This window comes from Triturus cristatus, chromosome 10 (genome assembly GCF_964204655.1).
Source record: "Triturus cristatus chromosome 10, aTriCri1.1, whole genome shotgun sequence".
NCBI lineage: Eukaryota > Metazoa > Chordata > Amphibia > Caudata > Salamandridae > Triturus > Triturus cristatus.
In genome coordinates, this window is record NC_140593.1 from 327,288,762 (window position 1) to 327,303,772 (window position 15,011).

At 39.9% G+C, this 15,011-nt stretch overlaps 1 protein-coding gene across 1 annotated transcript in view; it reads right to left on the reverse strand.

The window, feature by feature from the left end:
- Nucleotides 1–15,011, reverse strand: part of LOC146789399 (ferroportin-like) — a 179,790-nt gene that overhangs the window by 11,964 nt on the left and 152,815 nt on the right. The window contains exons 6-7 of the mRNA XM_085631087.1: nt 14,226–14,352; nt 12,029–12,283 (exon numbers count right to left, since the gene is read on the reverse strand). Of these exons, the coding sequence (XP_085487213.1) occupies nt 12,029–12,283; nt 14,226–14,352 (382 nt within the window). The remainder of the gene's footprint in view (nt 1–12,028; nt 12,284–14,225; nt 14,353–15,011) is intronic.

The window sequence follows — 15,011 nt, forward strand, 5'->3', positions numbered from 1 at the left end:
AATAGTGTGATGCGCTGTCTGTAGATTTGTTCCTCCCGTCGCCACACCCTCAGTCCTGCTGCCTGTAGACGTAGGCGCCTTGCAATGACGTACATAGCGGCCATGTTGTCCACGCTGTTGAATTTTGGGTTTGCTTTTATCCATTGTTGATGGTTACCACCTGCTTTTAGTCCATGTTAATTACCGACTCTTAATTACCGATTTTAATGGATTTCTTAATTACCGACTGCTCCTACATGTCATTTTAAATTTTTACCACTTCATATTTACCACTTCATGTTTACCGATTCGTTAATTCTGTATTCGGTAAGTATGAATCGGTATTTTAGAATTCGGTAACTATGAATCGGTATTTACCGCCTCATATTTACCGAAAAGTGGTTTTTGGACTCCTACATCTCACTTGTCTGTATACCGGTCGGTAACGGCATATTTACCGAAAATCGGCCGTTACCGACCGGTATTTCGCTACCTACATGAGGCCCTTAGTCTTTTAATTCCAAAATAATGATAATACGTGTCAAAGGTCCTCAGGACTTCAGGGGATGGCCCTTAGAGGCTCTCAGGGAGGCCAATTGAAAAGTCCAGTCCAAGTCCATCATATTCTGATACCCTTGTGGAATACCTCATGATATAATTCGATTCTACCTTTAGGGCCACAGTGGGAATATTGACATTGAAAAAATAAATTAGGGATATTTTTTTGCCATACATTTTAGAACACAAATTATTGAAACAGCAATGACAGCACCGCGAACTAAAGTTGCAATAGAAATACCTGAAAAAAATAAAATACCTTACTGTTTATTTTAAAGCTTTTTTATATAGCAAATCCAGCTTTTGTGTTTTGTTTGCCTTATGAGGTTTGATTTATCTGTGGTTGGGGCTTGGGGAGGACTAGATGAAGGTCAAATATATATTAATATGTAAAACCACAAGAATCCTGAGAGTGCAGTTTCTTTTTCACATCACTACATATTATGCTATATTCTATGCTGAAAAATGTGTCATTCCAGTCAGCTATTGGGTGAACATCAGAATTTAAAGGACTTTCTTCTGAGATGTTTTGGGAAGGAAAGCACTGCCACTTCTGCTTAGACCTACAGAGCTGTTACCTACCTTGGGGTTTCTTGAATCTTTGACTCACAAGAAGATAATGTCAAGTTTACTGCAGGGACCTTGAGAAATGGTAGAATGTGAACATGGTCTGTAGAAAGAGTGGTCCCTGTGAATAGGTAGCATATTGGTCTAGAAACAGGGCTCTGAAGGGGACTCTCTGCTAAATAGGGAGCCTTTTGTCAAAACCAACAGAGAGCTCCTACCATGGACTTGCACAGGAACAGAAGATGCTAGTTCCCAACTCCCTCTCAAGGATACTCCAGAGTCCGATTATAATCTAGACTCTAAAAGACCCCCAAGGGGGAAGGGGAAGTGGATAAAATAACAAACAACAGAAGAGACTGGTTCTGGAACTGTTCTTTCAGCTTCTCTTGGCTTTCATCCGTCCCGCAGACTGAAATTCCGAGAAGACCTGAGGACACTAAACACAGATACTACTGTACTTCCTATTCTACTCTAAACTAGTCTAAATACCTTTCCTAGCTCAACTACATACCTAACGTTCCAGGTATTAAGCTTCTCTTCTTTCCTTTTTCTTTTTTGAAACAATACTCAGGAGGTTTAACCTGTCAAGCAATAATATTATTACTATGTTTTCTACTCAATTCTACTCTAACTATATAATTTAAGTCTAATGCCATACCAACTTTCCTGTTAGACACTGTTTTATCTATTCTCATTAATTTCTCTTCTTATGGATAACTATATAACTATCTAAATGCTTATCTGAACAGTCTTTTCTACTGATAGAAACTTAACTTCTTCTGTATTTCTTTCTTACAGCATTCGTGAGTATACAACAAGATAAGTTACTCTCTTTATATTTTTAACCCATATACATGTTTCTTCTTTGAGTTTTCAAGTCTTAGTAAATATTGCTCGATAGAGAAACGTGCAGTCACTTAGCTTCTCTCCTCTCTTTTCCTTTTCTTGACTGCCGGTGACTGGAAACAGCAATTAACGGGTTAACTGACAATGAAGCCTGTCAGTATTCTGCTATGAAGGGAGCGCATCCCGGATAGGAACGCCTCCACACGCCCCTTTCTTCAGAAGACTGCCACTGGGAATCTTGCTCAACAAGACAAAAGGGGACTACTCCTGATGAGGATTTAACGGGCGCATTAACCGGGAGAATGCCCAACGCAATATTCTAAGGAAACTAGGATTGACATGGAGCTCATGCACTGAGGTACTAACTCAGGAATTTCTCTGGTGAAGTGCGCATTTGTTTTTGAGCGCAGGCTTCATCTAGATTCCAGGCACCTATGGGGAAATAAACTAGACTGCTAAGGTAGGTTTGGAATCGGCGGCCATCTTGGAATTCCGCTCGCGACATAACATCTTCCACTTGTTAATCAAAGGGTGTTTTCTCCTTTTAACCCAATGTCTTTTATTCCTTAATGCACACACTGCAGGTGCTAGGTGACCCAGAGGTCTGACAGTACCCCCCAACAAAGGAGGTCCTTCCAATCTTGGTTTCATAGGGAATCTTTGATGGAAAGATCTCACCAATCGGGGAGCATGAACATCTGACTCAAGCTCCCAAGATCGTTCCTCTGGACCATGACCCTTTCAGTCCACCAAAAAATACAGTTTTCCTTTAACCTTTTTAGAATCTAAGATTTCTTTTACTTCAAATTCTACTCCAGATTCTAATTGGATAGACCTTGAAGGTGAGTCTTTCAGTAACTCTGGTGATGCCTTTTTTAAGATGGAAGGCAGGATGGATCTTCAGCTTGGTAGGCAGTTTTAACCGATAGGTAACTTGATTCATTTTCTTCTCAATCAAGTAAGGCCCTATAAACCTAGATTGAAACTTTCTATTACCTTTAATCTCAGGTTCTTTGTACTTAGCCAAACGCTATCTCCTTCTTCTAAAAGGGAACCTTCTCTTCTCTTTCTATCTGCATAGACCTTATACTTCTTTTTGGCCTGCTCTAAGTTTTGTGATCAGTTTGATTAACTTGTTTCAAGTGGGTTACTAAATCTTTTACTGCTGGGACTGAGAATTCAGTTTGTCTTACTGTGGAATTTGGGTGTCTGCCATAGTTTAGGTAAAATGGAGAATATCCTGTGAAACCATTTCTAGCATTGTTGTGTGCAACCTCTGCTGCCCATAAATAGTCTGGCCAATCCCCATCTTGCTTCAAAAGGAACAACCTTAGATACTGCTCTAATTCTTGGTTCACCCTCTCTGTCTGCCCATCTGTCTCGTGGTGGTAACTCGTGGAATATCTGGCCTCAGTTCCTAAACCTTCAATTAAGGCCTTCCAAAAATGGGACAAGAACTGTGAACTCGATCTGAAACAATGATTTTGGGGATTCTGTGAATCTTAACTATATGAGTACTGAAGTGACTATCTAGTTGTTTCGCAGTTGGAACCCCTATTAGTGCAAAAAAGTGTGCCATTTTTGAAAATGCATCTACTACCACCAAAATCGTATTGTAACCCTGGCTGGAAGTAAGTCAACTATTAGATCTAGAGTGATTGTATGCCATGGAAAAGGGGGGTAGGCATTGGTTGCAACAGCCCTTTCGTAGCCTGCCATTCTGATTTTCCCTGAGCGCAGATTTCACAGGTTTTAACATATTTTTCTATATCTGTAGTCATTCGAGGCCACCAATAATGTCTCTTCACCAATTCTTCTGTCTTGTATTCTCCCTTGTGTCCTGCTAAAAGATTATCATGACATTCATACATTACTTGATTCTGTAATTCCTTGGTAGGTAGGTACAAGGCTCCTTTGTGGTAAGGTAACTGATGTCGAATTTCTCTTCCGGCTTCTTTCTTGACCCTTTCCTGCATATCTTCTGAGCTTATGGCTTGAGTGATTTGCTCTTCCAAATCATTGGGCGTAGTGGCACAAATTATTTTTGAGTTTGGTATTACTGTTTGAACTTCCATCTGACTCTTTTGGTTGTCAGTTCCTAATCTGGACAAGGCGTCTGCTTTTCCATTCTGAGCCCCTGGTCTGTAAGTGATTACGAAGTCATATTCAGCAAAATACAGTGACCACCTGAGTTGTCTTGCAATTAAGGTTTTAGCTGATTTAAAGAATTTCAGATTTCGATGATCAGTGAAAACTGTTACTTGATGCTGGGCTCCCATGAGGTAGTGTCGCCACTCTTTAAAGTCGTCCTTGATGGCCAACAATTCTTTCTCAGTTATTGTGTAGTTCACTTCAGCGGGTGTTAGTTTTCTCGATCTGTAGGCGACTGGATGTAGTTGACCTGTTTCTTTGTGTCTTTGGGATAGTACGCCACCAACCGCTTCATCTGAGGCATCAGTCTCAACGTGAAATGGTTCCGATGGATCAGCATGTAGGAGTACAGGTGCAGAAGTAAAACCTTTCTTTAAGGATTTAAAGGCTTCTTCTGCTTCTTCTATCCATTCAAAATGAATTCCATTTTTGAGTAACCTTGTAAGAGGAAGTATCTTTTGTGAGAACTCATTGATAAATCTTCCATAGAAGTTTGCAAACCCTATAAAGCTCTGAACCTCTTTAACACTTGCAGGAGACTTGCAATCAACAACAGCTTTTATCTTTCGCTCATCCATGTTCATGCCGGTTGGTCAAAGGATAAAACCCCAAAACTCCACCTTGGAAACATTTTCCAGTTTTACAAACAGTTTGTTCTCCTTGAGCTTCTGCAACACTCCTCTCACCTGTTCTTGGTGCTTGCTCTTGTCAGTGGAATAAATCAGAATTTCATCAATGTATACAATTGCACATTGATCTATGTATTCACTGAGAATGTCCTTAATAAAATGCTGGAAGGCAGCTGGGGCATTACACAGACCATACGGCATAACTTGTTATTCAAATAGCCCAAATCTTGTTCTGAAAGCTGTTTTCCATTCGTCACCCTCCTTCATTCTGATTAAATGGTAGGCCCCTCTTAGATCTAGTTTTGTATATATGTGCGTACCTTTGACTGGATCTAACAAGACTGAAATGAGGGGGAGCGGATAACGATTCTTCTTCGTGATTTTATTAATGGCACGATAATCTATGCAAGTCCTCAAATCTCCCTCTTTCTTCGGCATGAAAAACAGAGGCGACGATACTGGAGATTGGGATGGCCGTATAAAACCATTTGCCAGGTATTTGTCTAAATATTCCTTCAAGTGCTGATGTTCTTTTTGGTTAGAGCATAGACTCGACTGCATGGGTTTGAACCGGGCTCCAGATCTATTTTACAGTCTTATACTCGATGGGGAGGCCGCTGCTCAGCTCCCTTTTCATTGAAGACATCTTCAAAATCTTGGTATTCCTGGGGTATTTCCTGATAATTGATGATGCACACAGATGCTCCAGCCATGCACAAAGAGTGAGCAGGATTACTCTCACAGGTTCTTTCCTTTTCTTCAAAACAATTTTCTTTACAATAGTTGGAATCCATTACTATCGTTCTGGAGCTCCAATTGATGGTGGGGTCATGCTCTGTAACCCATGGTAGTCCTAAAATGAGCTGGAACTGGGGTACGTCAATTACATTAAATTGAATCACTTCTTCATGCCCATCACTCTAAATCATTTGAAGTGGTTCTGTATGGCTCACTATGGGCCCAGATGAAAGATTAGTGCCTTCCACCACTCGAACTGGCTCACTTTTGGATTTTTGTATAGCTCGCAACCCTACCTTAGCTGCAAATTTAAGATCACAAACATTTCCGGTGGCTCTGGAATCTATCATTACAGAATTAAGGTTTCTCTTCCTGAACTAAATGGTTGTCCCAATCTCAAGGCTAATTCTGCTATTTCTTTTCTTGAATTTACCATCTCCTGTCTAAGACTCTAATTATCCTCTCTAACAGCTACTAACTCCTTTTGAATCCCCTCTAGAACTGTTCCCAAGGTCTGCAAATTAATTTCTTCGGCCATTCTGTTCGGGTGCAAGTACAAAACGTGGGCACTTCACTCTGTCAAAACCAAAAGAGAGCTCCTACCATGAACTTGCACAGGAACAGGAGATGCTAGTTCCCAACTCCCTCTCAAGGATACACCAGAGTCCGATTATAATCTAGACTCTAAAAGACCCCCAAGGGGGAAGGGGGAGTGGATAAAATAACAAACAACAGAAGAGACTGGTTCTGGAACTGTTCTTTCAGCTTCTCTTGGCTTTCATCCGTCCCACAGACTGAAATTCCAAGAAGACCTGAGGACACTAAACACAGATATTACTGTACTTCCTATCCTACTCTAAACTAGTCTAAATACCTTTCCTAGCTCAACTACATACCTAATGTTCCAGGTATTAAGTTTCTCTTCTTTCTTCTTTTCTTTTTCATTTTTGAAACAATACAGGTTTAACCTGTCAAGCAATAATATTATTACTATGTTTTCTACTCAATTCTACTCTAACTATATAATTTAACTCTAATGCCTTACCAACGTTCCTGTTAGACACTGTTTTAACTCTTCTCATTAGTTTTTATTCTTCTTATGGATAACTATATAACTATCTACATCCTTATCTGAACAGCCTTTTCTACTGAAAGAAACTTAACTTCTTCTCTATTTCTTTCTTACAGCATTCATAAGTATACAACAAGGTAAGTTTCTTTCTTTATATTTTTAAACCATATACATGTTTCTTCTTTGAGTTTTCAAGTCTTGGTAAATATTGTTCTATAGAGAAACGTGCAGTCACTTAGCTTCTCTCCTCTCTTTTCCTTTTCTTGACTGCCGGTGACTGGAAACAGCGGTTAACGGGTTAACTGACAATGAAGCCTGTCAGTATTTTGCTACGAAGGGAGCGCGTCTCAGATAGGAACGCCTCCACACACCCCTTTCTTCAGAAGACTGCCGCTGGGAATCTTGCTCAACGAGACAAAAGAGGACTACTCCCGACGAGGATTTAACGGGTGCATTAACCAGGAGAATGCCCGACACGATATTCTAAGGAAACTAGGAGTGACATGGAGCTCATGCACTGAGGTACTATACTAACTCTGGAATTTCTCTGATGAAGTGCGCATTCATTTGGGAGCGCGCGCTTCATCTAGATTCCAGGCACCTGTGGGGAAATAAACTAGACCGCTAATGTAGGTTTGGAATCGGTGGCCGTCTTGGAATTACGTTCGCGACATAACATATTCCAATTGTTAATCAAAGGGTGACTTCTCCTTTTAACCCAATGTCTTTTATTCCTTAATGTACACACTGCATGTGCTAGGTGACCCAGAGGTCTGACACCTTTGCAGATATCTGATGAAATGCATTGCCCTTGCATTTTAGACCCAGTAGTAATCTGGTAGCAGCATTACATAGCCTTTGTAAAACCAACATGAGGCAGCTTTAGATATACAATGTTAGAATAAATTGCTGTGGGTGTGAAAATGACTGAACTGGCATGCACTCACTGAGACAAGTTCAGTAATGGGAGAACCTTCTTCAAAATCCTCAAATTGTTATCTTAATCACATTTGCTATTTACAGCACCTTTGAGAACTGGGCGTTCATGACTACCCCATATTCGTGGATTGTGACACGGCGGGAACCTGTAGTGCTATCAACAAGGACCTCAGTTTTAGTTGTGTAATTAAAAAAATATATATTCCTAGCTTATTCTGTGGTTGATCACCAAGACTTACTTTGCAAATTTAATATTTTCCTCTTCCTGCTACAACTCCATTTCTCTGCGTAATACCTGCCAACTGTTAGAAACACTATCGCTCATAATCTAGGTTTGGTACTTTCCGAGTTTTTTTATTTTGTTGCCTAGTAAAGAGAGTTTTGCTCATACACCAATGCCAATTACAGACAACCAAAGAACCTCTCCTTTATTTAGAAAAGGCCCTACTCTCAGTGCTGTAGATGCAAGCAGTTTCTCTCAATTACTGAGCTTGCAATTTGTTAGCTCTTAATTGGGGAGGACAGGGCATACAGGGCCTCCTTGGCCTCAACTGAGTTGGTTCAGGTTTTTGCCGTTGGTGTCCTGGGGTCCATCCTGCAATGATTCCACTAATTGGGCAAGGTACAACCCTTTCGGCACTTAGCTGCTGTCATTACTTATTAGGTTAATGTACTCGCTTAAGTGTCTGTGTGACTTGCACAGCAAAGGTTGGTGTTCCACCTGAGTAAAGTGATTCCCACCAAGTGAGTAATCTTAATGGATGTTATGCATAGATCTCTGAAGACATGAAGCCTTACTTCCATGGCAGCAAGCCTTTTAAGTAAAAATAGTTATTAGAAACCGAGAGCAGTTTATATTGGATAATACAGCAGAGCTATAAAACTAAGGTATTCTGAACTAATTTGAGTTTACGCTTTCCTCGTGTACGGACAAGTTCTCCTGACATTGTATGGAACTGTACTATCTTATTCATTTGTCTTTTGTCCCTGAAACTTCTGATACCTTTTTTGCTTTTTAGCTACTATAGAGTCCCTGATCCTGAGAGACCAATAATCCTGAAAACTGTTGCCCATCAAAGACACTTCCTTGAGTTCTTCCCTAAGAGGAAAACCCTCTATTTGTCCTTTCACCCTTTTGTCTCAAGGACAGAGCCCACATTAAACTGGGGAGGCATGGTGAGCAAATGTATGATGGATTTAACTCAGATCTCTTGACTGGGAGTGAATGTTTTGATTTGTTCTGCATTCAGTCCATCAAATGTGGGTCTTTCACATCAGGTATAAAGCATCACCTCAGGCTCTAAACACAAAGGCAACACTAAAGGAATTATAAAGTAAAAACAAAAACATTGGCACTGAAGGGAATCACCTTGCGTGCAGATGTGCTCATTGTGAGAGAGCAAAATACAGTCATTCAAAGTGAAGTTAACCAGTGGCTTAAGCAGGCTGACCCATTTCCCTATGCTGTATGCTGTAGTGGGTGATAGCAAAATGTGAAGAGTGGTGGTTGAAAGGACATTTAATTAAGTATATTATAAATATACGTTTTGTAAAATCAAAAGATCTTGGCTAATGCCAGACCTGAATAATATATATTTAGATATACCAAGCCAATTTAGTTTAAATTAATAACATCTAATTAATCAAATGACTTCAAAATAAAGGTAGCCGATGTAAGAATAGGGAATTATTAAATAAAAACAAAAAACTATCCATAGGAAACAATGTGATATAAAAATCAATGTAAGCAACTGGGCTGTGGTTGACTATGAGTTACGCTCCCTCCCAGCCAAGCAGCAATTGAGGAAGATCAAATAAAATCTTTTGGATCAAGACAGTCAAAAAATCATGAATGAATGAGAGAAACTGAGGAAGCCTTTGCAGTTGACTGTTGATGAAGCGAGGTTCGGGAAGGATTAATGTTTTTTCCTGTTAAAAGTTTTACTTTAGGACTTAAAAACTTTGCTGAAGGTTGCAAGGTTGCAAATTTTCAGCATGGCAAAGCTGGAGGCAGTAGCCAAACAGCGCTCCACAAGATAAAGTGCATGTTTTTCGCGGTCCCACAGTAGCCTAAAACCTAATGGACAAAAGTGTGGGTATGAAAACATAGACGATGCAATCGGTAAGTTAGATCTTTTAGGAAAGAATTCTTTGCAATTTGTCCAAGTTCTCTAGAAATTAGAGGTTTCTAAGCTCCAACTTTTAGTAAAAGCTCCGGACCTTCTTCCCTGGTACTCCAAAAGTCTCCATATGCCCATTAAAATGTAGGCTTAAGGCCAGAGGTCCAGGTTGTGGGAAAGTTCCCCATCTTTCCCACTCAAGTTCAAAGCAAAATGCCCCATTACAACTAGTTCCTGAGGGTTCTTTTCCTCCATTTGCAGGGCCTTCTCCATTCCAGAGCAGGGCCTTTTCAAGTCCCCAGAAGAAGCAAAAATATTCTACATGTGCTACCCAAGAGATGGTGCATTTCGACTCGTCTACTGGTTCTCTTTTTGGTAGGCACAACTTCTTCTGTATGCAGGACCTTTGTACTCACCCACTTCATCAGGAGAGGCTGTTCTAAACAGGACATTGATCACTTTTCCTACATCTGTAAACAAGAGGCTATCTATCTTAGTTGATAAAGCATCTCGGAGTTCCCAAGGTGCAAGATAAAGCTGGACACATTTCTCTCCATAAGATTCTCAGGCAGCTGAAAAGTCTTCCTTGTTTCTCCTGTTCCAGTCATGTCTTATCTTGAAAAAGTCTGTGCAGCGGTTTATAATACACAAACTAAAGCTCTTGCTGTATCTCTGCGTAATTTTACCGCAATGTGACCAGGTTCCTATAAACACTGCCTAATTTGTGAAAGAAAGAGTGTCGGTGCCCGAAGCTCTGCTCAAAAGTCTGCGGCCGCTGTAATTAAATGTCTGCACACGGAATACCCAGGCCGGTAGACTGTGATCTAGTACCTAACATTCCCTGACCCCTTTTCTCACTCTTGCAGGTTACGGCTTTCTGTTTGTGACTGGTTTGCCATCCTTTTTCCCTCTGTCTTTCCGATCTGTGTGTTTTTCCTTCTCTTGCACCCACAAATAAGTGATGTTGCCCCCCCCCCAGCATCCACCGGCTCAAATTTAGCAGTGCCTATATTTTTCAAAAGGTGCTTTGCTGCTAAGGTTTATTTAAATGATGGCTTCTATTGCGAGATGACAACCCCATATGTTCTCAAACTTATATGCCGCTCTCCCCAAACTCCACTCAAGGATAGCCTACTGTTGTCTCAAAAGATGAAGACAATTCCTGCCCCTCTAGGACACACCTGGTCCCTACACCATGAGAGGCCTAGGTTTGTGGTTTTACTTTCCTGGAGTCCATTATACTGCACGCGTTTGAATCTTAGGTTATTGACCACAGGGCTCCAGTGATAATGAAGTGTAAAGTAGGAAAATGTTAGTGGTTAAAGTATCTCCTCAATTCTTGCATTTCAAATTGAAATGCTACGCAGCTGCGCAAACTAGGGGCATTTTTAAAGCTGACTTATCAAAGTCTGAAATCTGGCATTTTAATTACAAATAAAATTTCTTTTTTGTTTGAACACAATCCTACATCTTGTTGCACCAACATGTGCTAGTAAGCGTGTTACATTTATATCTAAAACAGTGAGGAAACATCTCTTTCAGCCTTACTTATGATATTTGATCCTTGTGCAGCTGGTGCAAATTTTGGTGCACATTTTACAACTAACGTACTAAATATTACACTCTGGTCTCTGAATTGGGTACACGGCAGCAAGTAGGACCTGGCCATTTTCAAGTTACTGATCAGAAGGTAGAGACAGCCAGGCATCAGTTCCCTGCCAAAGGCAATCAGATAGTGTGTAACCTCCAGTGTTCCTGCAGCGTTCCTGCAGCAGGTTGCCTGGAGCCACAGTACAAGCCCTCTAGGGATCTCACTTACCAAGTGGCAGGGCCCTTTCCCTTGGTGGTGTCTCTGTTGTTCTTGACTGGCTTGTGCTGGTTTTCTGGGTGGAAGCCTGATGTCACCTACCTTGCACTGCTGGTTCTGAATAGTGGGGTATCTTCTCCTTGGTCTGCCTTTCACCAAAGAGGTTTTTTTCTGTAAATAATTTTTCTAACCAATGAAATTAAGTTTCTTTTCCAATTTGCTTTCTTAGCAATTCTATTCTAGTGGCCAAGTTGTTCTCTGAAGTGGAAAAGGAGAACAGCAGACCCTTTCTTAACGCAGAGAAATTCCTGCCTGCATCACCGAGGAGACTCCCTTGACGCCAAAGGGTCTTATATGGCAGGTAATGTATAGGCCCCGGCTGCTCAGAAGTTAAAATACTAGCTGTCCAGAAATCAAAAACATCAGAAGACTGAAAACAAAAGGAGAGATTGCCAACAATAATGCATAACTTAGGTGGGCAAATAACTTTGTGAATCTACAATGAGCAGTAGCATAGAACAACTTCTTGACCTCTAACAATATTGTCAAGCCACCCAAAGCAAAAAGTTTAAAAATACGTTCAGTTTTATGATACTTTAATTTCCGATTAAACACACCTTACCTTGCATATTGATATGTTCCAGCTGCCTTTCTATATAATGCTCCCCTATAGAGTGCGAAGCCTTTACAGCCAACTGAGGAACCATTTGATAGACTCTGGCCAAAAATATAAACTCCACCAGAAGAGAGACCACATTCCATCCAAGAATGAAACCACAACCAATGACATTGGATGCCCAGGTCATGACCTGGCCGACAGAAAGAGGTGCAAAGATATTGATGACTTGATCCATTCTTCTTACAGTTGCATTCATTCCTAGGTTGTAAGGACAAAAAAGTCTTAAACAAGCTATGTTGATAACATTAACCAGCTAAAAATGACAATCCCATACCCTGGGTAAACCATGCTGTTAGGATTCCTTGTTTGTCCTATTTATTTCTGGTAAATTAAGTATAGTTGTTTGCATTATTGATCATCGTGTTCTACCTCTGGTATTTATGACATTTTATTGTACTAAGTTTTAATTACATTTATGTAACTTATGAGGTCATGAAGATGTTATAAAGTGGCATCAAGTTTACAACATTACAATATATGTGGGAAAAGTAATTTGCCAACATTTCATCCTTACTAAGCAGTACGCACAAAGGTTATCTTAAAAACTAGTCTAACATGAGCCTAAAGCTGTAACTTGTGATTATCGCTGTTACCATTAACAGCTGGGGCTGGAATGAGGATAAAATAGAGCTTATGTCACTCTATCTGTTGATAAAGGCAAAACATTCCTCCATTTCACATTTTATTTTTCCTTGCTTACTTCTCACATTGTATACTCCAGTATATAATGTACTTGACACATTGTTACAGATGTGATGTAAGTTTATAGGATTTTACTTTTGTCGCACTATGTCTCTCCTCCCATTTCTTTTCTATTGTTCTATTAATAGTATAAATTTAATATAATATAATTACATTATGGGAGAGTATATAGCGTGACGGCCAGAGTTGCCAACTTTGGAACTACAGAACCAGGCTCTAGTCTTAACGGCAGCTCAACATCCTGTGATTCTGGGCAAATCACTTAATCTACCTGTGCCTAAAAAATAAATAAATGTGTCCATGTGTAATGTAACTGGTGCTCATGTACAGCACTCCAATATCTTCAGGGCAAGTTTACGCTATATAAAAGCTGCATAACAAAAACCCCACACATTATTAACCGCATTCCCCAGCCATCTGTGCACCGCCATATAATGTAGATGTGAGAATAGAAGCATGAACACGGGCAATATCCCAATCCTGTAGGGCAGTATGGGGCCTTGTATAGTCATGGGCATGAGAGTTATTATTTAACCTTTGAATCACTTAATTTCTTTTTAATTTGGATGATTTGTGCATGGTCTGTTATTTGCCTGTGACTTAGCGAAACTGATTGTATCGGATTTAATGTTTTCTGTTGTTTGTTTACCACAAGTGAAATAGATTATTTGCATCCTTACAATTAATGATTGCAATTTGTCTTCTTTAGTATGATAATTTAAGTAATTTTTTTGTATTAAGACTTATTCTGAAATCACTTAGTAAAATTATTTTAATGAGCATTCCTATTTCACAAAATCATAAATGGTGTGTTCTGCCTGTCATTACCAAATGTATTCACACTTACATTTTATCAATATGGCAGAGTTCCTGGTTGAGGGATATGTGAAAAAGGTGGTGAACAGCAAAAATGTTGTGGCTATAAATACATTTATTGCAAGTAGTGTCCCACCCTAAAATGGTTTGGAGATGTATTCCTGTCAAGTGCACGAGTAAATCTGTTTTTGGGGCCGGGAAGTAGCTAACACACCCCCATAATTGGTTTGCGTGAAAGGTAAATGATAGGCACACTAATTTCTGGAAGAGGATGGTGATCAAATCCCCTGTATCTTTCATCAAACCTAAATTGTACTCTGATGACTGAATTCTTCTGACACAACTTGGCAACAAGAATCGAGGCAAAAAATATGTAGTTTGTTGGGGGGGGCATTAAAATTTACATCAGGTATACAACAATAACACCTCAATTTAGATACAAATGTAATTGTGTGCATTCAACGTTCACATAACAATGAGACTGACATAAATGTGTCTATCTCTCAGTAACCTCCTGTTCTGGAAGTGAGTGATTGTGCCACCATGTTCTTCATACCAAACGGGTTACCTTTTGCAGTAGTGCAGAATTTTAAAAAAGCAGTGTGTAATGCTAGTGACTTACCGGCCAGTTGTCCTCTGTTGTCCCCAGTGATAACCACAATCCAGTCTTTCTGAATGGTAATTGTAAGTGCGGTACTTGCAAGATTTGCCATATTTGCCAAAATAATCACAACTCCATAGCAGAATACCTTGTGAGAAGACAGTAATAACAAAAGAGCCGATTGGTAACATTTTAAAGCACATATCAGAAATGTAAACATGATGTGATTCTCAGTAAATAGGTGGGGCTATTAAAATGATTCCTGATACGCTTTTGGGAGGTCAATGTAGCCCTACTGCAGTGACACACGCCTATTTCTGCTGACATGAATAATCACCTCTATGTTAAAATCAGGAAAATTATTTAGAAATGCTCAATCAGGATGCACCTTTTGCACTTTAACTAACCACTATGCTATAACTGGCTGGACAAGGGTGGAAAACCAGAAACCACTGCAGGGTGAATATAATTTGAATCACAGTTTGGCCCAAGGAAGCATTAGCCAGTGGCAACAGTCGATGGGTATTATCCTTCTGTTGGAAAGTGCATTATTTGTAGTGATAAGTAGTGACTTATCACCAGTAATAAGGCCACAAACACAATAAAAGGGTTAATCAAGTTGTCAATAAATTATTCACTTGCTCAGTCCTTGGTAGCTGTCAACGTGCAGGCAGGCGTAAATTAGGAAACAGGTGTGTAAAGCACTTAAGAACACCAATACATTACCTATGAAAGACACAACACACAATAAAACTCCAACTCTAATTTATAAAAAATGAATTATATTTTTATGAACAAATAGATACC